The sequence below is a fragment of the Thunnus albacares genome, chromosome 17 (genome assembly GCF_914725855.1).
Source record: "Thunnus albacares chromosome 17, fThuAlb1.1, whole genome shotgun sequence".
NCBI classification, from domain to species: domain Eukaryota; kingdom Metazoa; phylum Chordata; class Actinopteri; order Scombriformes; family Scombridae; genus Thunnus; species Thunnus albacares.
The window spans coordinates 4714072-4736873 of record NC_058122.1 but is presented as its reverse complement, the minus strand read 5'-3'; the positions used below and the strand labels follow the sequence as shown (position 1 = coordinate 4736873).

At 37.7% G+C, this 22802-nt stretch overlaps 2 protein-coding genes and 1 gene segment (V, D, J or C); 2 read left to right on the top strand and 1 right to left on the bottom strand.

Moving 5' to 3' along the window:
* Window positions 1-286: 286 nt before the first annotated feature.
* On the top strand, window positions 287-1349 carry LOC122966219. The segment is given in 2 exon segments: window positions 287-500; window positions 1037-1349. Coding segments are annotated over 2 exon segments (357 nt in total).
* A 1623-nt stretch (window positions 1350-2972) lies between these two features.
* Window positions 2973-15462, top strand: LOC122966825 (T cell receptor beta chain MC.7.G5-like). The gene is made up of 8 exons (XM_044331158.1): window positions 2973-3021; window positions 3141-3437; window positions 3748-3945; window positions 12984-13067; window positions 14085-14435; window positions 14529-14552; window positions 14646-14752; window positions 15223-15462. Exons 1-8 carry the CDS (start codon window positions 2973-2975, stop codon window positions 15247-15249), a joined length of 1137 nt encoding a protein of 378 aa, XP_044187093.1. The 3' UTR covers window positions 15250-15462.
* A 2109-nt stretch (window positions 15463-17571) lies between these two features.
* LOC122967281 (multimerin-2-like) lies at window positions 17572-21988 on the bottom strand. Its single transcript, XM_044331821.1, has 5 exons — window positions 21106-21988; window positions 20927-20998; window positions 20809-20839; window positions 20415-20659; window positions 17572-18470 (listed from the first exon to the last, which is right to left on the bottom strand). The coding sequence occupies exons 1-5, from the start codon at window positions 21118-21120 to the stop codon at window positions 18156-18158; spliced, it is 678 nt and encodes a 225-aa protein (XP_044187756.1). The 5' UTR covers window positions 21121-21988; the 3' UTR covers window positions 17572-18155.
* Window positions 21989-22802: the final 814 nt, after the last annotated feature.

Sequence of the window (22802 nt, the reverse complement as noted above, 5' to 3'; positions counted from 1 at the left end):
GACACTATTCTGTGGTATCATCAATCCCAAGCAGACACTTCTTTAGAGCTAGTCGGTTTTACAAGTTATACAAGTACTCAAACTGTTGAGAAACCCTATCAGGGTAGCTTCAATGTAAGTGGAAATGGCGAGAGCGAGGCATTCCTTCATCTGCTCAAACTGAGGCATCCCAAAGACAGTGGGCTTTATTTCTGTGCAGCATCTAGAGGCACCACAATAGAAAAGCCCCAAATTCACGTACAAAAACCTGTATCTCACCCTGGCCACCTGGAGCAAACCACATGACCTCACACTTATATACATTCAACAAAACAGTGGGAGGAGCTGAAGAGGAAATGGCAGAAAGATGGAAACACAGTGAGACAGAGTTGAAGTCCTCAGTCCTGCCAGTTGAGCTTCTGACTTCTTCTTCATACAAATCAGCAGACATTTCTGCTGGTTGATAACATTCAACATGATCCGGCCTCATCTCATCATTCACATCATCATCTGGATTAAAGGTATTCATAAATCCACTTTGTCTATTACAGTTTCGACTTTATCCTGAAACTCTTTCAAATATCCAGGTGCAGGAATTGGAGTGAACTTGCACTTAAAGAAATTATGTTTTTCATCCAGTTCTGACAATATAGGGATCAAACAATTTATCAATTAATCAAAATTGTACATTAATTGTTAATGCAAATAAACATTAGATGCATTTTTAAATTATAACTGACTTTATGGCTTATCAGAGGGTGAGAGACTAATGACCCTTGAGTTTGTCATTAAGTTTTATAAGTGATAGTATTAACTAATAAAGCAATTACTTACAACTTATAAACCCTTTATAATAAAGAATGCCGTATTAGAAAGTGGTACCCATTATTCTAATAATAATAAACATGTCAGAGGCTTTTATTGCAGCATTTGTTGTATCTAATTACTACAGTATGGTCCACTGACTTAAACTGTGTCATAATTCAAGTTTTATTGAGGCTGCAGTATATTGTAGACATGCAAGTGCTCCCACCACTGTTTCTTTATCTCTCTACAGGAGTTTTCCCCAGTAAAGAAATGCAAGTTCTTCAGTCTCCAGCTGAGCTGCTGATGCCAATGAATGATGAAGTCAAACTGACCTTCACACATAAAATCGAAAATTATAACAATATTCTGTGGTATCAGCGCTCAAAGGGAGACACTGCCCTGAAGCTGATCGGCTACATGTATTACAGCAGTCCAACTGTTGAGCCTTCTTTTAAAGGCCACTTCAATGTGAGCGGGAATGGAGCGAATACGGCATATCTTCACATCCTGAGCCTGAGACATCCTGAACACGATGCAGAATATTTTGGCGCAGCAAGTTAGCACAGTGGTAAAGACAGCCCCTCTCTCTTACAAAAACCGTGATGATCCAGCAGACACCAACGTGAAAGCACTAAGATCATTTGATGCAGTTTAAAACCACTGGGAGAAAAGTATTTACCCTACAGCAGAGGGCTTGTTTGGTTCAGTTTAAAAAAAAAAAGCGTTAAAATTATATCATTAAATATGATGACATTCAGTATTGAGTGACTGGTAAATCCTAGAATGACATCATTGCATTGGCTGACACAAATTTGGGTTCTGGTTTTCTATTATATTCTTAAAGTTATAATCCTTAAGATTTTATTGAAATCTAAGCCAGTTTTGATAGTTATTGCATTTTTTCAGCAACAACTATTACCAATGTATTTACATTCTGTAATTGCCTTTAGTAGTTTTCATTGTTAGTGGCGGAGTCCGCCATTCCTGCAGTATTTGTATCAATCTCTTATCTTTCACCCATTAAAATATTTTTTTATAAATGATGACGGCCAAATATCTTTTTTATGTAGTCATTTTTCTTCTTCTTAGTGTATACTTTATTATGTCCTTCCTCTTTAGCTGTGAAATGGGAAAACTGTAAATAAAATATATGAAGAAACACAAGAAAAAAGGATGGGGCACACTGTAAAGCGTTGGGACATACAATATACTGTATGTTGATACACTATGTGGCATCATTTTGCTGCACATTAATTGTGTGTATGTAAGCAATAAACATTTGATCACAAAAAGAGAAATCATTAAAGCCCCCCTTCACTCAACAATGTGTTTCATTTATTGTTCGTTCAGTTGGATGTTTGAGCTTCACTGTGCAGAATGATGTATGTTTTCACATTCATCTGCTGAAGGAGGAAAGTTTCTCTTTGCTCACCTTAAATCTGAGTTTAACGCGTGTACCTACAGGGATGATTGGTGACATCACAACTAGTTTGAAGCCAATCATGGTCCAATATACAACTCACACATGTGTCTGAAACTTAAAATATTTGCATATGATTAGATTCTGGATTTTTTTAATGAGGGAGAAGGAAGAGATGTAATTTTAAGAATTTCTAACAAGGTAACTGAACCTTTTTTGTGGAAAAACCATATCAGACACAAATTATGTTATTGTTTTCCAATCAGAGTATTTTTATATGTCTTAAAAACAGTCTGAAAGGGGACCAAAATATTAAGATCCAATAACAGAATAACCAACTGGCAAAGATGCAGATATCTGTGGGTTGTTTTTGCTAATAATAACTCCACTGCCACCAAGTGTCAGCAGTAACACCATCAGGAGGAATCAGCTGCAGTTTTACTATCAGCCAAGCTTTCCAGATACACAGGGTGAATGGACTTAAAATGAGGCATGGCTGGGATTCATATGGCCTCTCGCATGACCTTGCCTAATTAGCTATCCTAATGCACTTACCAAAAATAAATTATCTCAAATATTTTACTAATTATCATCAAGAATGTGAAGTGAATCCATCAAAGATCCAGCCAATAGGTGGAGGTGCAGCACACGGCACAGAGGTTTGCTCAGAAGCATGTGGTGATGAATAAGTACCTCCCAAATACAAACACGCATGCCCTCACTCACTCACAGTAAAATCATGTTTTTCACACAGCAGCACATGACAATGTCTTCATCTGTGTACGTTTTTGGTATTCTCTTCATCTGGTTTCTAAGTAAGATCTCAAATTTCATTTCCTTTGAAGATATCTCCAACTGATTCTTCAGTTTATTATATATAAACCCTTTCTGTTCATCTGTTCTGCATCAATAATTGTATCTTAATTGTCCTCAGGTCAGGTGAACGGTATCACAATTCATCAAAGTCTTCCTCAGATAGTGAAGGAGAGCACTGAGGTCCACATCAGCTGCAGCCATGATGACAGCAATCGCCAAGTGATGCTCTGGTACCAGCAAAGAAGGGACAGTCAGTCTATCATCCTCATCGGGTTTGGATATGGATCAGGCGACCAAACCTACGAGGGAAAGTTTAAAGAGCAGTTTGAGCTAAGAAGAGACAGCGCGTTGAAAGGAGCTCTAATTATTGGCCGAGCAAATCCGTCACACTCAGCTGTGTATTTCTGCGCTGCCAGTACACAGTGATGTGTTTCAATGCCCCGCCCTAACAAAAACCCCTGAGTTTTTTTTCCTCAGTTGTTAAACCGATGACGTGCATCTTTAAAAAGCAGGGGGAAAGAGGAAAGAGTCTTTTCTTTTGGAGTCTTTGTTTCTCCTACAGTGGCACAGAGGTGGACGATGTCTCCAGTTGGGATTTTTCTTCTTCTCTTGCTTCCATGTAATGTTTCTTTAAAATGAACTAAAATCTAAGAAAAATTATATCTTTGTTATGTTACACAGCAACCTGCATGTATCAAACCTAGTCTGAATCTCTTTTTCCGCAGATCAAGCCAAGAGTGTGACGGTTCAGCAGTCTCAGTCCAGAACAGCCCATGTAATGGAAAGGGTGGAAATTGAATGCAGTCATAATAACAACGATCTATATGTGATGCTCTGGTACCAGCAAAGAAAGAACGGACTGATGATTTTAATGGGATACAACTACGATGTAAACTCACCCCAATATGAGGAGCAGTTCAAGGGTCAAATTGAGATTACACGAGAAAGCAGACTGAGAGGAGTTCTGAAAATTAACAGTGTGAAAATTTCAGACTCAGCAGTGTATTTCTGCGCTGCCAGAGCACAGTGATGTGGTCTAATGTCACTGACTTACCAAAACCCCATTTCCAAGTTCAACATCCTGAGAAGCGGGCTGGTGATACAGCTGAAATATTGATCTGATATTAACAACACAGAATAACTTAAGTGCTTCATTTTAAACATTTTGTTTTAAAGCAACAGTTCAGTGTAAGTCAAGAAATTATTTACATGCACACATTCAAGTCTAGGACGGACCCTTTACATACTTTTCTCCTCCTACACTTATATATCAAAACTTGAGAGTAAGTTACAAAGTTTTATCTATCATCTAACTTTATGTTGTGTGAAAATGCTCTTGGAAATCTATATTCAGTTCTGCAATAATTTTTCTGTGATGAACAACATGAAATGTAAGTAATATAATTTAATTGGACTACACAATCCTTAAAAATGCAAAATGAAAGAAATTGTCACATTTTTAAATGTGGTTTGATATGTTAGCCTGGAAAGTGATGTCTTGGGAGTAACAGTAGCAGAATGACAGTAGCAAGATGGTCTTGTATTATATTATAATTCATACCCATGTCAGCCAGGTTTTATAAAGACAGAGATAAAAGTAAAGTAACATATAGAGTAAAAAAGCTAAACTAAAGACTAAGGGCATTTTCAAATCTATAGTTTGTTTGCTCTGATCCGGATCAGTGGATGACTGGTTGAACTTGTGTTTTCTCCTCCTGGCTCTGTTTCTTTTCACACAGAAAAAATGAAAGTGAATGAAGATGCATCACTGAAAGCCATGTGAGAATGTTCACTCCTATCAGATGTGTCTATGGCAGGAACAAAAACATAAAGACAGGAAGAAGGTCCTCTGGTGAAATGTAATTTACGTTGCCAGGCTAGTCCAGGTCGCACCTCGATTCATTCTCCAGCTAACTGATAGCAACTGTTGATTTCACTCATCTGCATCACAGAATGCCACCAACAACAAGACTGCCCATCTTCCAAAAAACTGAAAAAACAAATACATACTGTATATGCACAGACATACCCATACATACATACATACATACATACATACATACATACATGTACTCCTGTTTGCTGTTCCTGATTTTGAGAATAAATATATTTTTCAACTGCTCGGCAATCTGTGACAGAAAGAACACAAAAACACAAAGAGTCCAAAAAACAAACAGAGAGTCCTGGCAGGATGTGACATACAGTTTATGTCGTGTATTTTAAATGAAAAGCATCTGGTTAATACTTGTTCACCTTCTGGTCAGCTTCTATCTCCTGCTTTTTAGCCGTCTCAGTTAAGTTATTATCAGCAGAAAAGTGACCTTAATGCATGAACACAGAAGTACTGTAATTCTCTCTGATTTATAAGAGTGATACAACAGAAAACATGAACTCTTCTTTCTTTTTTTTCGTCTTTTTTTTTTAGTTTAACACCAAATCTGTCACACAGTGGCCTTAACATGCAAGTGCTGCTTATAGTGGCCACTAGGAGACTGTAGCTGTCCAAGGAAACTCTGTGAGGAACTGTGGGTGGAGTGTTCAGAGAAAACTCTTCCTCTGTAAAGGTGCGAGAAAGAGAATCAGGTCTTATTTTATACGTAACAACTGTACAGTGAACATGAAGGTCTTCTCACTAGTACTTCTCCATTTTGCCAGTAAGAACATTTAAATTCATTTTTTCACTTGACTGGTTTACTTTTTGGTCTTTATATAAACCCAGCTATTTCCTTTTTCTATTTTCTATTTTCCAGGTTTCTCCTGCAGCGTGAAAATACATCAGCCTCCATTTGTTCTCAGCCAAGCAGACACATCTGTAACACTGCATTGTGAACAAGATGATGAAGAATATGCGTACATGTATTGGTACAGACACATAGGTAGTAGGGAAATGCAGCTGGTAACATATTCTCTTGGTAAACAAATATGTGCCACTGAAGCTCCTTTCAACAAATCTAAGCACGCCATGTCACGGCCTGTGGTGCTTACATCCAGTCTGCAGATACATCATGTTGAGGCTGGAGATTCAGCTGTGTATTACTGCGCCTCTAGACTACCACAGTGGCTCAGACACACTCTATGGTTAAACAACAACCCCAGCAGCAAAATACAAACGTTAATCAGTGAATGCTGAGGTGTTTGTTTGAGAGCTGCATCACTAATGATACATGCAGGAAATGCTCTTAATGTCTTTACCTCATTTTTTACCATTTAAACATTCAACTGTTTTTTGGGGTAAAAAAATGCTCTTTGCACGCATTGTACAAAAAAACACAGTGACGTGTACACCTTGTGTTACCTGCTCTAACAAAAACTTCATTTTAGATTCAAAGTGCAATCAAGGAACAAAATGTATTGACTTAAAGAACCAAAATACTGTATAACACCTTTGTCTTTCTATTACTTTCATTTGATGACCTTTCATTGCAAAACAGCATTGTTGAATTCTGTTTGTATTTTGATTTTTATTCATTGAATTATACTGTATTTTCATTATTAACTGTAAAGAACAGAAAACGCTACTAATCCAGTTGCTGGCCATCAAATAACAAGTTGAGGAATTTGATAGTGACACATGTGAATAGTGTTCCAGTGAACCTTTTATGCATGACTGAAAGTGTGTGTTGTTGAGATTTTCAAAATCATCTGAGAAATAGTTTTAAACATATGTCCCACCTCCATGTAATGACTAATGATTGAAATATATAAAAGTATTTGCACAAAAATGTGTCAAAATTGTCTCTGTTTTTGAGATTTTAAATGAACAGTGACATGATCATGTTTACTCACTGTTATGATAAATTCTTTTCTCTTTTTGTGATCAGTTATTATTATTATTTTAAAGCTTAAAATAGAATGGAACAGAGATAAGTAGAATACTTCCTTTTGGTCTGCTGTGGTACATAGTTATACTAGTGATGCACCCTCCTCATTGCCCACAACTTGGACACACTTTGGGCAGAGAGGTAATGATAAGATCAATCAATATGTGCAGACACACATACTGTTAATGTGAAAAGTGAAAGAAGATAAATAAGTAAATAACACCAATAAGCATGTTGGGTCTTCCAACAGATTATACCATAAATGAAAGCTATCCACTCTTGGATAATCTGTGTAACTTGGACTACATGAAATCTGTTTTTGGCTACTGAAAGACCTGAATCACATATTATGGTTCAAGTTCTTTCTATTTGAACTAATTTACATGACTTTGATAAGCAACATGTTCAACATCCACTAATTCATAAAGTAACAACGCTCCTTTTCTTATTTCACTGATATTTCTGTGAAACCACAAAGCTGATTAGCTAGATAAGCACACAGGTGCTATAACAGAGTAAAGAATAGTTGTGTGTCCCACACAGTCTATCTGCTCGACATGCACATCTACTTCATTTTGCTCCTGGGCTTTTCTTTTTCCGATATTATTTCATTCTTTTTGTTGCCTGAGTTTGATGAAAGTATTTTTTGTTTATATGGAAGGAAATAACAAGTTAAATGGTTGATCATACACTGACATCTACAGGATACATATTGCATTACATATGTTTAGAAAATTATAATGTCAAAGTGGAGACAGTCAAATAATAGATCATGTTTTATAGTTTAAATATGAATAGAGGGGTTTGCTGTGAATGGAATCATTCTAAACAATGATGAAATGAGGTTGTGAGAAAAACATAAATAATCTTTCAATGAGAGATTGTAGCAACCTGTCATATTACATACCAACCATTTGATATGTAATGTGTCAAAATGTAATTAAAAAACACTCCTTTACATGAGTCAAGCATAAAGAATTAAAAGAAAATCACATGTGATACTATTACATTACAGCCTTATTCAGTCAGTCATTACGACTACATTAAGTGTGTTATATACTGTAGTTTAGGGTAAATGGGTAAGATGGTGAACCTGGGAATTATTACCTACTAAATTTGAGTATGTTAGCATTACCAGCTAAATATGAGCATGGTAGCATTACCTAATAAATATGAGTATGGTAGCATTACCTAATAAATATGAGCATGTTAGCATTACCTGCTAAATATGGGCATGTTAGTAATACCTACTAAATATGAGCATGTAAGCATTACCTGCTAAATATGAGCATGTTAGTATTACCTACTAAATATGAGCATGGTAGCATTACCTGCTAAATATGAGCATGTTAGTATTACCTACTAAATATGAGCATGGTAGCATTACCTGCTAAATATGAGCATGTTAGTATTACCTACTAAATATGAGCATGGTAGCATTACCTGCTGAATAAGAGCATGGTAGCATTACCTGCTGAGCAGGTTAGTATTATCATCGTGAATATGTTAGCATGCTGATGTTATCATTTAGCTCAAAGCTGTGTTGAAGTGCAGCCTCACAGAGCTGTTATAACAGGTCTTTTGTGTATAAGTGAAAGTTTTATGATTTAGGACTCCAATCCAAGAAAATGTTAGAGAAACAGGTGATGGAGCAATGTGCAAGTTAAATGCACAATATGTAATTTTCGGCCGCTAGGGGTCTCTCAATCAAAACAATAACAAAAGACACAATTTGATGACATTGTGCAGTAGCATGGGATTATGGGAGTTGTTTGTTCTCATTGTTAAACAACCACCATTGCCATACAGTCGGTAGTCAGCTTCTCCCGGTTAGGATTCCTTCAGTGATCATTTTTCAGGAGGTTTTTACATTGAATTATCCGCAGAGGTCTCTTCCTCTCCAAAACAAACATGATGATTAAAACCAGTAAACACACTGAATAAAGCAGTTTCACCTTTAAAATTACTGTTTTGCTGACACTGTTCAGCAGACACAGGACATCCAGGGGGGCTGTGAGCTGAGCTGCTGCTAATGTTTGCTCAGCTTGGTTCTCTGATAACTTAAGATTCAGATGTTCAGGAGGTTTTTACCAGAAGCCGAATTATCCGCAGAGGTCTCCTCCTCTCAAAATCAAACGGACCTGGTGATTAAAACTGGTAAAAACACTGAATAAAGCAATTTCATGTTAAAAATCTGTGTTTCTCTGACACTATTCAGTGAACAGAGGATGTTCGGAGGGGCTGCGAGCTGAGCTGCCGCTAACGTTTGCTCAGCTTGTTTCTCTGATAACTTAGTTACTACAAGGAACTTTTAATTGGTTATGAAACAGTCTCATGATGCCTCTATATGACCTACATAAGCAAACGAGATCATCAGCAACAAGCCTGCCACCGGTCCGAATCCTTGCGAAATCAGATAAAACAATTTATGGCACACAGACCGGAAGAGCCCTTGTTCACATTACATGTAACATGTAACATGAGGGAGGACAAAGACATACTAGGACGAGGGGAGGACATTTCTCTTCATTTAATAACGTTACAAGTAAAATTAGACTTGTCATCGGCTTGACTACTCAATTTAAAAAAGACAAGAAAAAAGAGAGAGAGAGTGTGAGTGGCTTAGAGAGAGCAGCAGTGGTTGAGCAAGTTAGAGAGTGAATGAAGAGAACAAGCAGTGGTGTAGTGAGAACAAAGGAGTGAATCAGAAAAATGACACGTTAATTTCTGATTGTTTCGTAGTGGTTACGTTCCAAAGCACAAATAAACACGACCACACCTTTGCACAACCCTGCAGGAAGGTACCGCATTGCTGGATTTGGTGTGAATGCAGCCTTACATGTAACCCTGGTGTATGAACGATACTAAAATAAAGTTTACTTTTTTTCACCATCTTCATATTGCAATTATTAATCTTACACAGCCACAAACAGTGATCTTTCTATCACTCACTTCCAAAACAAATGCACGCGCTAGCCAGGACTTTATGACATAAGGCTGCGATGCTCATTGGAAATGTAGTCTTCATTCTGGGAAACACTACTGCTTTTGTCCACAGGGGACGCTAAAATCAACACAAATGAAAGTTCCTTTAAGTAACTTAAGATCAACACATCCAATGACTAAAATCCTTCTTGTAGTTAAAATATATTTTATTTATTTATTTTATGAATTTATTTTATTTATGACAGCTTCTGGTGGACAACCATAATGCTGACAGGGGTTATGACGCCATTGACAGGCGACCAAATGAAATGGACAGTTACTTGATTAAAATTACTGATTTCTCTGGGTTTGAAACTTGTTGGGATTTGGGATAATGTAATTAAACAACTCAGCAAAATATATAACATACGTTTAGTTGTTTTTTGACATTTTAATGTGGAAAAGTTACATATTGGGCCTTTAAGAGGGAATCTTGGCCTGATGGTAGCACTAGGCAGGTAAGGGTCTTATAAAAATCACCAGTGATCATCCTCTGGGGAAAAAGAGATCATACTGAATTTCACTGTGATCTGGCGGATTAAATGTTGATCTTGCTCTGGTACCGGTCAGAAAAGTTGACAGAGTGCATCGCCTCTATAAACAATTCAAGGATCATACACAAGTTGTCTCATCTTTGGGGTGAGTGAGTGAGTGGAGGTTATACAGTGCGTCTCATCAGTTATAACAGGGTGGGATGAAGAGGTGTGACCAGGAAAGATGTCACTTCCTCTCTGCTGCTACTGTACATAGAAATCAGTTTTCTTTTCAGTCTTTTCTTAGCTCTCACAGAAATAGCAGCAGTGAGGCTGCATGAAGCTCACCTCAGCAGCCAGTCAGGCCGACATGCACAGCTGCTCTCGCAGACAGACAGAGATGGAGGCTGAGATATGGACAAACTGGGTGGGGGAGGGAAGGATGAGAGAAGCAAAGAGAAGTCAGGTTTTTGTCTAGTGCTTTTTCACTGTGGGGACAGGGGGGGCACGGTGATACAATCCAATGGAGCCGCTGTACAAAAACCTCCTCCATTTATTATGCTTAGTGTGGAGCGCTGCAAGTTACCTGTGACAACAACAACACCATCACCATTTGCAACAACAAAACCATCAATATTCTGAAAATGTGCAGGACATATCACTATTCTGGCATTGTAAGAAAAATTGTTTGGAATAGGTCAAATTAAAACCCATCTGCAGCGTTTGGGTTTTATTCACTTGTGTTAAAAAACAAACAAACAGGAAACTTCAATCAATCAGTGTGACACTGGAGCTGAAGCTTACTTTGGAGATGGAACTAAACTCACTGTTCTGGGTAAGTTGGAGCTCTTACAACTTCAATTCATCACGAAAAAGACTAATACTGCTTGACAGTGAAGGATGTGATCATGAAAAACTTTTGATCTACACTGATCCTACTCTGGACAGTAAATCAAGGTGGCAATTTTAGCTGAATACTCCTGTTGAATATTGTATTTTGGGATATAGACAATGTCTCTAGACTCAGAATACAAAGTTAATTTGCAAAACATACATAAGGTCCTGAGATGATTTGGTGGGACAGAACAGAGGAGATGCTTGCTCAGTATTTCTATGCTGTGACTATGCCAACGAAGCACACTTTGGAAGTGGAACAAAACTAAATGTTTTAGGTAGGTGAAGGTAAAATCGGACTGAATTATTGTATTATTATGTTTTGAAGGGCACAAGAATTGGATTTGTTTGTTTTTTTTTCTTAGAAATTATCTAAATCATCCATACATGGGCCTTTATAGTTCTAGTTGAGCTCAGTGCTTTTTGTCATCAAGCTTGTACGCCGTGTTAATTATGAAGCCTACTTTGGCCAGGGCACAAAACTGACTGTTCTTGGTAAGTAAGACATCAGATTTTCTTGTAATTAATTCACCTGTGAGGCTAAATATATTGTATGTCAACCTTACAGTTTTTTCAGCTGTTGTTGAGAGAAAAAAATTATGTCTTCAAACTTTACAAACTGGCTACAGCACAGAAATGTTGCTTATGGGAATTTAAGGAAAGTGATCCAGTCATATGCTGATAGTATTTGAGGCAAAAAGCATAAACAGCTCCTTGGGCTGATTTGAGTACTGGTCAGTTGTACTGTGCTGGTTGGTGGTTCTGAGGCTTACTTTGGTGGAGGAACCAGATTAACTGTTTTAGGTGAGAAATCAGCATTAAGTTCATTCTAATATTGTGTCAGAGGAGTTCAGATATCAGATTTGATGTGCTGTAAAGGTATTTGAAAGTCTGACTGATACTTTGCAAGAAGTGATAAATGTAGTAACTGCACAAATGACTTAAAGTATCATAAAAAATGGCACAATATCATATGTTGATGTGTAGAAAGTTATCTTCAGCAGAGAATGAGTTGATTCATTGTTAAAATAAGTAGATTTCACTGAAAGTCTCTACATGTCAAAGTATGACAAAGTTGGATACATTTCAAGGAGAAGCACTAAGAAAGAAACAGTAGAGAGAGTTTTTGTCACAGTCAGAGACCTCTGTGTTCGTTCACGGAGGCTAACTTTGGAGCTGGAACTAAACTCACTGTCCTAGGTAAGAAAATCTGAAACAAATCTAACCAAGCACATTTCACAGCTTGTTATACAAGAATGGGCAATACTTTGACTCTGTTTTTTGATTTTATTTGGTGCCAGTAAATGTAGTAAAAGATGAATAGTAAAAGGTGTTATGGGACATGTTAGTTTTTTATTAGTTCAGTCCTAACTAGTTAGTCCTAACCTGTTCTCCAGCAAACAGCTGAAGTGATAAAAGAATTGGCTCTATGCCAAGATAATTGCTCCCGTCATGAGTTCTTAGCAACTCTGTGAACAACTGTCAGTTCCCAGTCAGACGCTTACTTTGGAGCTGAAACCAAACTCACAGTTTTCGGTAAGGTGAAAATATATATATATATATATATATATATATATATATATATATAAAGATATAATTCCAAGTTAGCTGGTTTATAAGAGTTAATTTGTTTAACACTATTCTCTGAATTTAACCTAATTTTTCTAAAACTTCCTGTAAATGTTAAAGTTTGTGATATAAGCTAACTGTGGAGACATTCCCAGTTTTTTGTTTTGTTCTGTAAAGAAGAGAAAGAGGACAGTTTACAACTGTTAGTGCTGGAAGGTTGAATAGTTTTACTGCAGCTGTGTGTCAATGTGACCAACTACGACCCTGCTTACTTTGGTAGTGGCACCAAATTGACAGTTCTAGGTAAGAAAATAACCTTACATGCATAAATGATTCACCTGAGGACATTTGAAATTGTCTAATAGTTTTTGTCTTTTGTTAAATTTATTTATGAGGTCATAGAAAAATCATGGTTTGAATGTCTTTGCCATTACTTGAAGTTCAACTGTGTTGATCTGTAAATTTGTGCTTGAAACAAAATTGAATGCTGTGCACTTGGTGTTGAAAATCTGTCAAATAAGTTGAAAGTTAAATAATAACAACACAAAGCAACTTGAATTATAGAAAAAAGCTAATAAGTCAGTGGCATACTAATATATTGCATTGTAAATGTAAGTGACTTGTGGAGGAAAATTAGCCGTAAACAATAGTGGTTTGTGCAGCCGTTGTAGTTCATTACTAGAGTGGTCTTAGTTTTTAGTGTGAGTGCTGGGTTTGATTCAAGCACTAATCCTGCTTATTTCATAGAAGGAACCAGGCTAACAGTTCTTGGTAAGATTACTACAATAATGGATCTAAAGAAATTGAGGCATAATAGTTGAATGTGAGTACTGTAACCTGTAGAGACCATGTTGTTTGTATGTGGCATTTACGAGAAAGTCATCCCGTATCATCTGCGCAGTTCACGTCGAAATTCCGTTTACATTGATAGCACTCTTATGTCTATATGCTGACTGTGAAGCTACAGCCAGGAGCAGGTTAGGTTAGCTAAGCTTAAAGATTGGAAACAAGGGGAAAACAGCTAGCCTAGTTGGCTCTGTCCAAAGGTAACAAAATCTCTAAAAGTTCACTAACACGTTAAATTCATCTGTTGAATATATACAAACAGAATATATCGCATATCTCCCTGCAAATTGTCATTTTTACACCTAAGTTTTTATATTCATTAAACAAACAAAATATAATATGTTAATTCGTTATCTTTAGAGGTGCTGTTAGGTGTATTTTGTTAGCTTTCATCTAACTCTCAGCAAGAAACAAAAACATGTATTTCCCAAAATGTGAAGCTATTCTAATGATTTGTTTCCTTTGTCCCGGCAGATCCAAATATTACTATCACCCCGCCAACAGTGAAAGTGCTTGAGCCTTCAGAAAACGAGTGTGAAAACGAAGATAAGAAAGGGGGAAAAAAGAAGACCCTAGTGTGTGTGGCTTCTGGTTTCTACCCGGACCATGTGAGTGTGTTTTGGAAGATTGACGGGAACAATGTCACACACGGCGTGGCGACCGACAATGCTGCCGTGCAGGTTGGGAACTATTACAGGATCACCAGCAGGTTGAGGGTCCCGCTCAGAAAGTGGTTCACAGAAGGCATGGTCTTCAAGTGCACTGTCAGCTTCTTCAATGGGAGTGAAACTGTGCATCGTTCAGGTTGGATCAGTGGCATTGAAGGTAGGATGCTCATTTGCAACTCGAAGAGCCTAAACTTGTCTTTTAAGATGTGGAACTCAAGTGTAAACCTCTATCATTGTCTTTCCCTGCCAGGACCTGGAGCTAGCACCGTAAGAGGTAAATATATATCTGTGTGAACATATACAACTCAAAGTATCTACAAAACATTACTGAATCATGTCATACATTGAAATGTTACACTTTCTGCAGGGAAATATCTGAGGATCACGCAGAATGCCAAAGTGACCTACATTGTTCTGATCTTCAAGAGTGTCATCTATGGAGTCTTTGTGGTGTTTTTGGTGTTGTGGCTTCAGGTTCGTCCAACATGATCACATTATGTGCATTCTACACAGAGACAAAAGATTGTTATCATCTGATTAGTATCATGGCTACAAGTTTGTTTTTTTACCACTTTTTCCCCACACAGTGAGAAAAATAATTATTATAGACTGAGACATGAGAAACATCTCCTCACCAACTTAAAATTGGCTCATTCATAATGTTTCATGGTTTACAAAACTGATCTTATTTTCTTCGTGTATCTTGTTTTCTTAAGAAGGCTTCAATTCAGACTTGTGTAAAGAGATGTTGGTGTGAACTCATAAGATTCCTCATGTTTACCTAAAAGTTACTTGTCTGCTTCTTCAGACATGTTAAATTGCATTTCACTCAAATCACGAGATGCATGTGTAAAAGGGGCTTATGTGAAGGAGGTGAAGGAATTAAAAATATAAAACTTGTTTTTCATTCACTCAAGATGTGTCCTTCTCTGTCTGCTACACAGGGGTCATCTGGAAAACAGAACAACTGAGAGTTGAGCGGAACAAACAAGATCATTTCTGTTAATCAGTTTAAAAAGATCTATATGTATGTTGCAGTGCATTTGCTTTCAGTGCTCAACCAGCCAATCCCATCAAGTAACTTGCTGATATCCAGAGGTGATGAAATGACGCTGTCTGTTTGTGTAAATGCTTGTGAGCTGCTTTATGCTGAGTTTTCTTCTCAATAAAAGTCTTTCAGAGGAGATATGTCATCATCATTCCTTTCAAAGTTTGGATTAAGTGTCAAAATTGAGATAATGCTGCCTCGCCAGAAGTCTAATCCAACAGAGCATAATACTGATCTTCCCACCTGTCAGATGCTGAACACACAATTGTTTTTTATATAGGCAGTTTCCATAAACTAAATCCATTTATGCAGATAGGACTTCACCACCCACATGTCTCAGCCCATAGTGCACTACAGACTCAGTGGAGATATTTTTAGAAGCTAGCTTCTGTCTGTTTTCTGAGAATTCAACCTTTTCCTACTGACGTATATTTCCATTCACTGTTCACTGGCTCTAAAAACTGGGTCATTTGGGTGATAATGAGATTTTCCAATGAGCAAAGGATCTCTGATAGCATCTAAGTGCTAGATCAAGTAAAATCTATTTTATTCTATTTGTTTTATTTTATTTGCACAGTAAAAACAAAGCAGCATAAAACACAACAAAAGGGAAGAAAGAAATTGTGCAGGTGAGATTTAGAAAACCCCTAGATGCTTATGGTTGTAATCTCACCTCATTACACATTATAAGCAGATATAAAAGTGATGTGATCCACAAAAATAAACAAATAAGCAAACATAAAATAGGCAGCACAAACCGTAAAATAATGTAATCTACCATCTACCATTGTGAATTCTAACATTTTTAAACTCATTTGAACTCACCCTGGTGGATTTAAATCAGATCTACTTTCTCAACTTACTGTATGACAGCTATGTATCATGATTAACATATTGTTTGTGAGTAAAGCTAAATTCCTTTAGGTTGAAGGCTTTTCATAGAAAAGTAAACTTTCACATGTGAGACAACCACAGCCAATAACAACAGGAAATCAAAGTTCTCATCTCTGTACAAAAGAAGGTTGAAACTGTTGTTGGTGTGGAACAAACTGGGGTTTGAAAGCCTGCAGAGGCGTTGCGAGCAACAGCAAAGGGAAGGATGTGGTCACAGAGCGAGCTGCAGGTCGCTGTCTGTGCTGAGAAACAAGAGAAGTGCAGTCTTCCACTTTACCACAACCTTTGCAAAACGACACCTGCATCTGTGCAACAACCCCGAGCGCTGCACACTTCTGCAACAAACAGCTGTTTCTGTGTCAACTGAAGCTACAGTATGACCCAGCAGCTGTTCATCATAATCTGCTGCTGCAGACTCTAACATGATTAATGTTACAGTCAGTGTTTGAAATGAGTCTGTAAGATTTTTCTCACCTATTGAGGCCCAGTTCCACCTAGAAAAAATGTTTTTTAACTTTGTAAATCAAAATTCTGAGATCTCATAATGTCTTAATAAGTCAGACTTATGATTTCATAAGTCATAATTATAAGATAATAAGTCAGGTGTTTAAATGACTTACTCATGGTCAAAATTTTGAGTCAAATTAATCAGAAAGTTATTCAAAGTTTAGACTTCAATAGCCCATTTTTACCAGGAATATATATATATATACACACACACACACACACACACACACACACACACACATATATATATATAGTAATAGTAGTACTAATAAGTAAGGTAAAGTTAAAATTCAGACTTGCAGTGTTATATTCAATTATGGGATAAGTCAAAAATTCTAACTTATTGAGCCATAATTATGATATAAGTCATAGTTTTGACAAACTACATCAGAATTATAAGTTAGGACATCAAAATTATGAAATACTAAATCAATAACAAAAATTCTGACTTTAACTATACTTTATACTTTAAATAGTCAAGAGAAAGTCAGAATTATGGATTGCTAAGTCTACGTTGTGTCATACTAAGTGAAAACTTCACTTTCTAAGTCAAAGGTTATGATGATAGCACTCCTGCTACAAACCTGCTAACCCTAACCAACCAATGAGTGAAAAGGCTGCTGTCTCAGTGCCTGTTGTGAGGCGTATACTTTCTCTGCACCTGAGGTGTTTAAAGGATTTCTGACACTAAATGTTCATCTTGCAGCGAGACAGTTGCTGAATGAGTTTCACAGAGGTGCAACACTGATATTTGGGTAGAAATACTTACAAATTCTTCCTTCTTTTAGAGGTGTAATGCTGTGTTCATTTATGGTGAGGATGAAAGAGAAAAATGACAAATGTCTCATTAGGAACTTCTGTATATTTGAGCTTCCAAGGTGAACAAGTTGTTTGTCCGGTTCAGGAGCACCAGAAACTTAATTATTTACATTTAGCCAAATAACAGCATGCATCAGTATGCTTACATCAGCATACAATCACACATACAATCCTGTATGAAGAAGACGTCTTAAATAAAACCTGGCATTATTCTTTCACAGTTCTCACATGAATAAATGAAATGGACATTTTTACCCTCTTCAGGTACATGTAAATACCCTCATACTTCTAATTAGGATTCCATAGTGTATGACATTTATCTTCAGAGCAAGTATACAGCACATGAATAATATTCTACATCCCAACTGTAGATGTATGGACATTATCAGTTAGGTGTCTCCATCTGCTGGATAGTTGGTGCTTACACCACTGACTGTTATTCCTGCCAGCACAGAACTTCCCACTGAACATCAACACTAATTCAGCCAAATTCCTGGTATGCCTCTATGGTGAGCTCTAATGCACATTACAAAAATGTCATACACATACACAAAAATGTCATTCAAATGTTGTACACATAAAATATATGTATCTTTAACTTTGCTGTGATTAATCAAGGACTAGACAGAGGAGCAGCAGGGCAACAGCCATACTGGACAAAGTGGCACTCGGGCCTGCAGAGCTGGCCTCCATGCTCCTGTTGCTGTCCAGGCTGGGCGGTGGAAAGGTGCTGCCAGAGATGTACTCCTCTCCCAGCTTGGATGCACCTCCACTTGCCAGCAACATGCCAGAGAAGGTGATGGTTTTGGAGGTAGTGCTGGCCCAAGCACAACTCCCTATGCTCTGCTTTACCCACACCTGGTCACCTATATTCAGCGCCTCCATTAAGTAACAGGTGTTGAGGGTTGTGTCACTACCAGATACCTGGGGAGGGAAGGAGGGTATGTCATTTTTAGTGACATTGTCCTGTTTCTAAATCTAGCTGTTTAAATTTCACTTTAAATTTGTGCACTTTGTCATGTGTCTTCTTGCCTGCTGAATGTGACTAAAAAGGGTTGTTCAGCTGAATTCAGTTTTCTGTAATTAAGTTTGGTTTCACTCAGTTCTGAGTCGTTTGTTCAGGGTACAAATAATTCTCATCTGTTTTGTTTTCATTAATGTTAAAATTATTTTAACATAAGGTTCACTTTCTAGCTTTTTTTCCAGAGCTTTCAATCACCTTCATAAGTAGATAAACGTTTTCACAAAAGGCTCATTATTTAATCACATGATTTAAGAGTGTCTTCTTTAGTTTAGCCTAGTGCACTCTAGTTTAGACTAGCTAAGTTTACTCTTGTCCAGTGTGGTTTATGTGGTGTTACTTTAACTCTCTATTGTCTATTAGTCTATTGTTGAGTCCAGGTCTGGTCTACTTTAATCTACTTCATCCTTGTCTGTTGGAGCTGCTCACTGTTGAACCTTAAAGTTAGAATCCTGTCATAGATGCTATTTACTGTTGGCATGTTCTCAGTAATACCCGTTCAATGTATTTACATTCTATGATTACCTCTCTATATAGTAGTTTTCGTTGTTGGTGGCAGAGTCCGCCATTCAACCTATCCATGCATGAAGGATTCACGAGAAATGATGCAGCAAGTAAACCAGCATTACTGTTATTGCACAGAGCTGCATCAAGTTACTGCTAATGCAAACAAAATATTTGCTGCTTCACATTAAAAGCCTTCAACTAGCAAGACACAGAGTGGCTTTGGTTGTTATGTGGTCACAGGAAATGCAATTTGTATTTGTTACAGAGTTTGTGGCCCCGAGGTGCTTCCACAAAACAAGACATGGTGATTTTCTGCATTTTCTGACAGCGGATCAGTTTTAAATAGTGCACTGAGTGATGGAGAAGAAGGAGGCGCCACACTGAGCTTTTACCACAGTTATTGCCAAATCAACCAAGACTGAAATCACATTTAGTCATCAAAATAATGTCAACTTTTTTATGCATTAGTTTTGTAATGTAATGAGAGAGAGAGAGAGAGAGAGAGAGAGAGAGAGAGAGAGAGAGAGAGAGAGAGAGAGCAAACAAACACTGTAGCAAACATGTTATGGGCAGAGTGTGTGTTGTTAGCAGTTGTATTGAATAGTAAGAACCAGACCAGCATCTAATGGGACCAAAGTGACATTTGCAGGTACGTTAACATGCTGTTTAATGTGCTGCAGCTGAGCAGCTAATTAGCTGCTAATTAGCTGATCTAATGTGAAAACTGAAGTAAGCAGTGCACTTTTCTCTTTTTGCACTTTTCCCCAGTTCAACAAGCTAAGGTGCAGGATATAACATCTATCCACCTTTTATGTTTGTGAGTTAGAGCAAAGGGAGACTTACGCGGGAAAGCTAATGTGGCTTGTTCAGAGTCTGTGGCTGTTGTATTGTATAGCAGAATGCTGTCAGGTTAACTAACAGTTTTCCATCAATTAATGGTAAAACTAGGGGGCTCCATCATGAAATCAAAAAATATAAAATTTAAAATTCTCCTTTTTGGGGTTTTTTTTCTCAAAGGAGAACACAGGACATGTGACTTAGAGAGAAAAAATGTCTGCTGTGGTAGACAAATCATATTGAGATTATTAGATAACTTTAAATTCTGTTAATTTTATTCTCATCTGATTTAGTTTATTTAGTGTCTTGTTAGCTTTACTGTAAAGTAGACTAGGGTGATAATCTACTCTAGTCTGAGTTCACTATTATCTACCTTTGCAAAGCAGACTGTCCTCCAGTTGCTCTGGACTTTTGACTACCAGTTTTGTCTTTGCTAGTCTAGTTGCTTTCTGTTGAGCTAATTTCCTTGTTTGAATTGTGTAGTCTAGTTTAGTCTAGTGTACCTGAGCATGGCAGAGCATCTTCTCCTTCCCATTGACTGTCAAGTACCACATGTTGTTGTGGTCTCCGCGGCAGAGCTGGGCAGCAAACACAAACTGGTAGATGCCAGCAACTGGTGCAGTGAACACACCCGTGTCATTGTTGTAGGCAGAGCCCTGGTTCAACGAAACCTGGTTGAAGATGATTGGGTTGAACTGGACTTCTCTCAGCTGGCCCTGACAGGCGGCGAAAAAAAGAACAGCGGCCCCTGGGACACATATTCATGTCTCAATGAAATGTAAAATAGCTGACAGCTAATTTCTGTGTCATAATATACAGTATTATAACAAATACCATCAGTACCTCATATGTTTACACACAGTGTGTAGCTTTACACATTAGCTACACACTACCTACCCTCTTGTCTGGCTGCTGTCTGACTGGGGATCTGTGGAGAGAGTCAGGAGGGAGATGGTTTTGTTGAGTCAGTAAAAAGCTAAGTTTAAGGTTGTGGGTCAAAGTTCAGATCACTCACCAATTCCACCGGCCTAGCTACAATCAAACTGGTTACACACAACACTGTCACAATATCCAAAGCTGAACATATCTGTAACAAAAAAAAAAAAAACAACAACACAAATTGTAACTAAAAGACAAATTAAGAACCAGACAGGACAGATATACAGGTATGCAGACAGACAGACAGACAGTTACCTTGGTGGAGCTCATCTTCCTGCTGCAAGCTGAACAGCACTGACACACTGCCAGGCTTCTATTAAAGTATCTCTCTACCCAGCACAGGCAAAGTCCACCTGCTGCTTTTTTGTTACAAAATCTATTTGTCTAACTCATGCCCATCACACACACACACACATACAAACAAAACGAGGGATCAGGGCTGACCATTGGGCTTCCTTGCAGTCTCTTTGAGCCCTTTCTGCAAACGTTCCAAAGTCCGCAATGCTGCATACCTCACATAATGTTATAAGATTTTCATTGCATCAAACCTCATTTTTGATACTATTTATGGTTGACAACAGCCATTAGATACAGTATGTTTGCATTTTGTATTGTTACTGTTGTCTTCTTCAGTCTCCTTTATTGAAACAGTGTGATGCAATGAAAGTTCATCCCATAGTTTGTTTGGCTGCTCTATAAACAGATTTTCTTGTGTTACATTTCTGACAAAGTAGCTGCTCAAGGTGTGTGTGCAGTAGTAAAGTGTCATTTCAAATGAAAACCTAGGACCTTTATAATTAAAATGCACTCACTATTGCCACCAATAACCACAAGTGCCACCAAATCTACAGGCCTTTAAACTTTAGTGTAACAAAGGGTGCATTCCATTTAGCTAACATGCATCCTTGCTTCCTTTACTTTCTCACATTCAGCTCCTCTCAACAGGGTGGCAGGAGAGAATGATGGAAGGCTGCAGAACTCCTATTTTACCAAATGGGACATTTTCCCTCACTGTAATTCTTTATTCCTGCAGTCAGTCAGCCACTGCAAAGTAAATCTCTCTCTAATCCTTGTTGTTCCTGTCTGTTCTGCTCAGCCTTAAAACCTCCTACCTAAAACAGAGAGAGTTCAAATTCGTCTTTCAGCTTTCAGTTACACAGTCCCTGACTGAATAATTTTTGGGATTGCCACAGTTTCTGTTCCAATAAAGTATGACATTTCAAATCTTAATTAATCTGAAATAATTAATATATGTTACACTGGAGACACACAGCAAGGACAAGAGAACGGCATTCTGCTGTTAGACCTGTCTGGCCTCTTTTATCCCATCTAACACACACACATTCAATAAAAGTATTCCTGTCCGGCAGTAATCGTTTTGACATCTGTCCTTCTCTTTGACCTCAATAGGACTGTCTTTTTTCTCTTTTCCTCCATCAGTCCAGCAGTAATCCTCTGTGATGTCTGGAGACATATGGTGCTCATAAAGAACTCTGTCTCCACCACTGACTGTCTGTCTGTCTGACAGTAAGAATAAATGTTAAAAATGTATGAGAACATCTGGCAGTCAGAGGCGAGGGAGTGCCCTCAAGAAGCCTGGAATTAAAAGCTTGTTTTTAATTTTACAATATGGATCACACATGTAAAGTGTTTTGTTGTTGTTCTCATTTTTTGCCTGAATAGAACAGTATGATAGACTTCTTTTTGTATCAGAAACAATACTAGAGCTTCTCGGAGGCCCTATAGCTGATTCTGGGGGACAGGCAATCAGGCAGGTATGTTTTTTCAAAAAAAAAAAAAAAAAGTGAAGTTGGCAATCAAAAGAGGTAAAAAGACAAGTGAGATAGTTTTACAGTGGTTTACTTAGGTAGCTAACATTATAATATTTAGCTTGATAGTAAATGAAGCAAATAAACAACCACAAAGCAAATCATGTTTTGTAATTGTTCACT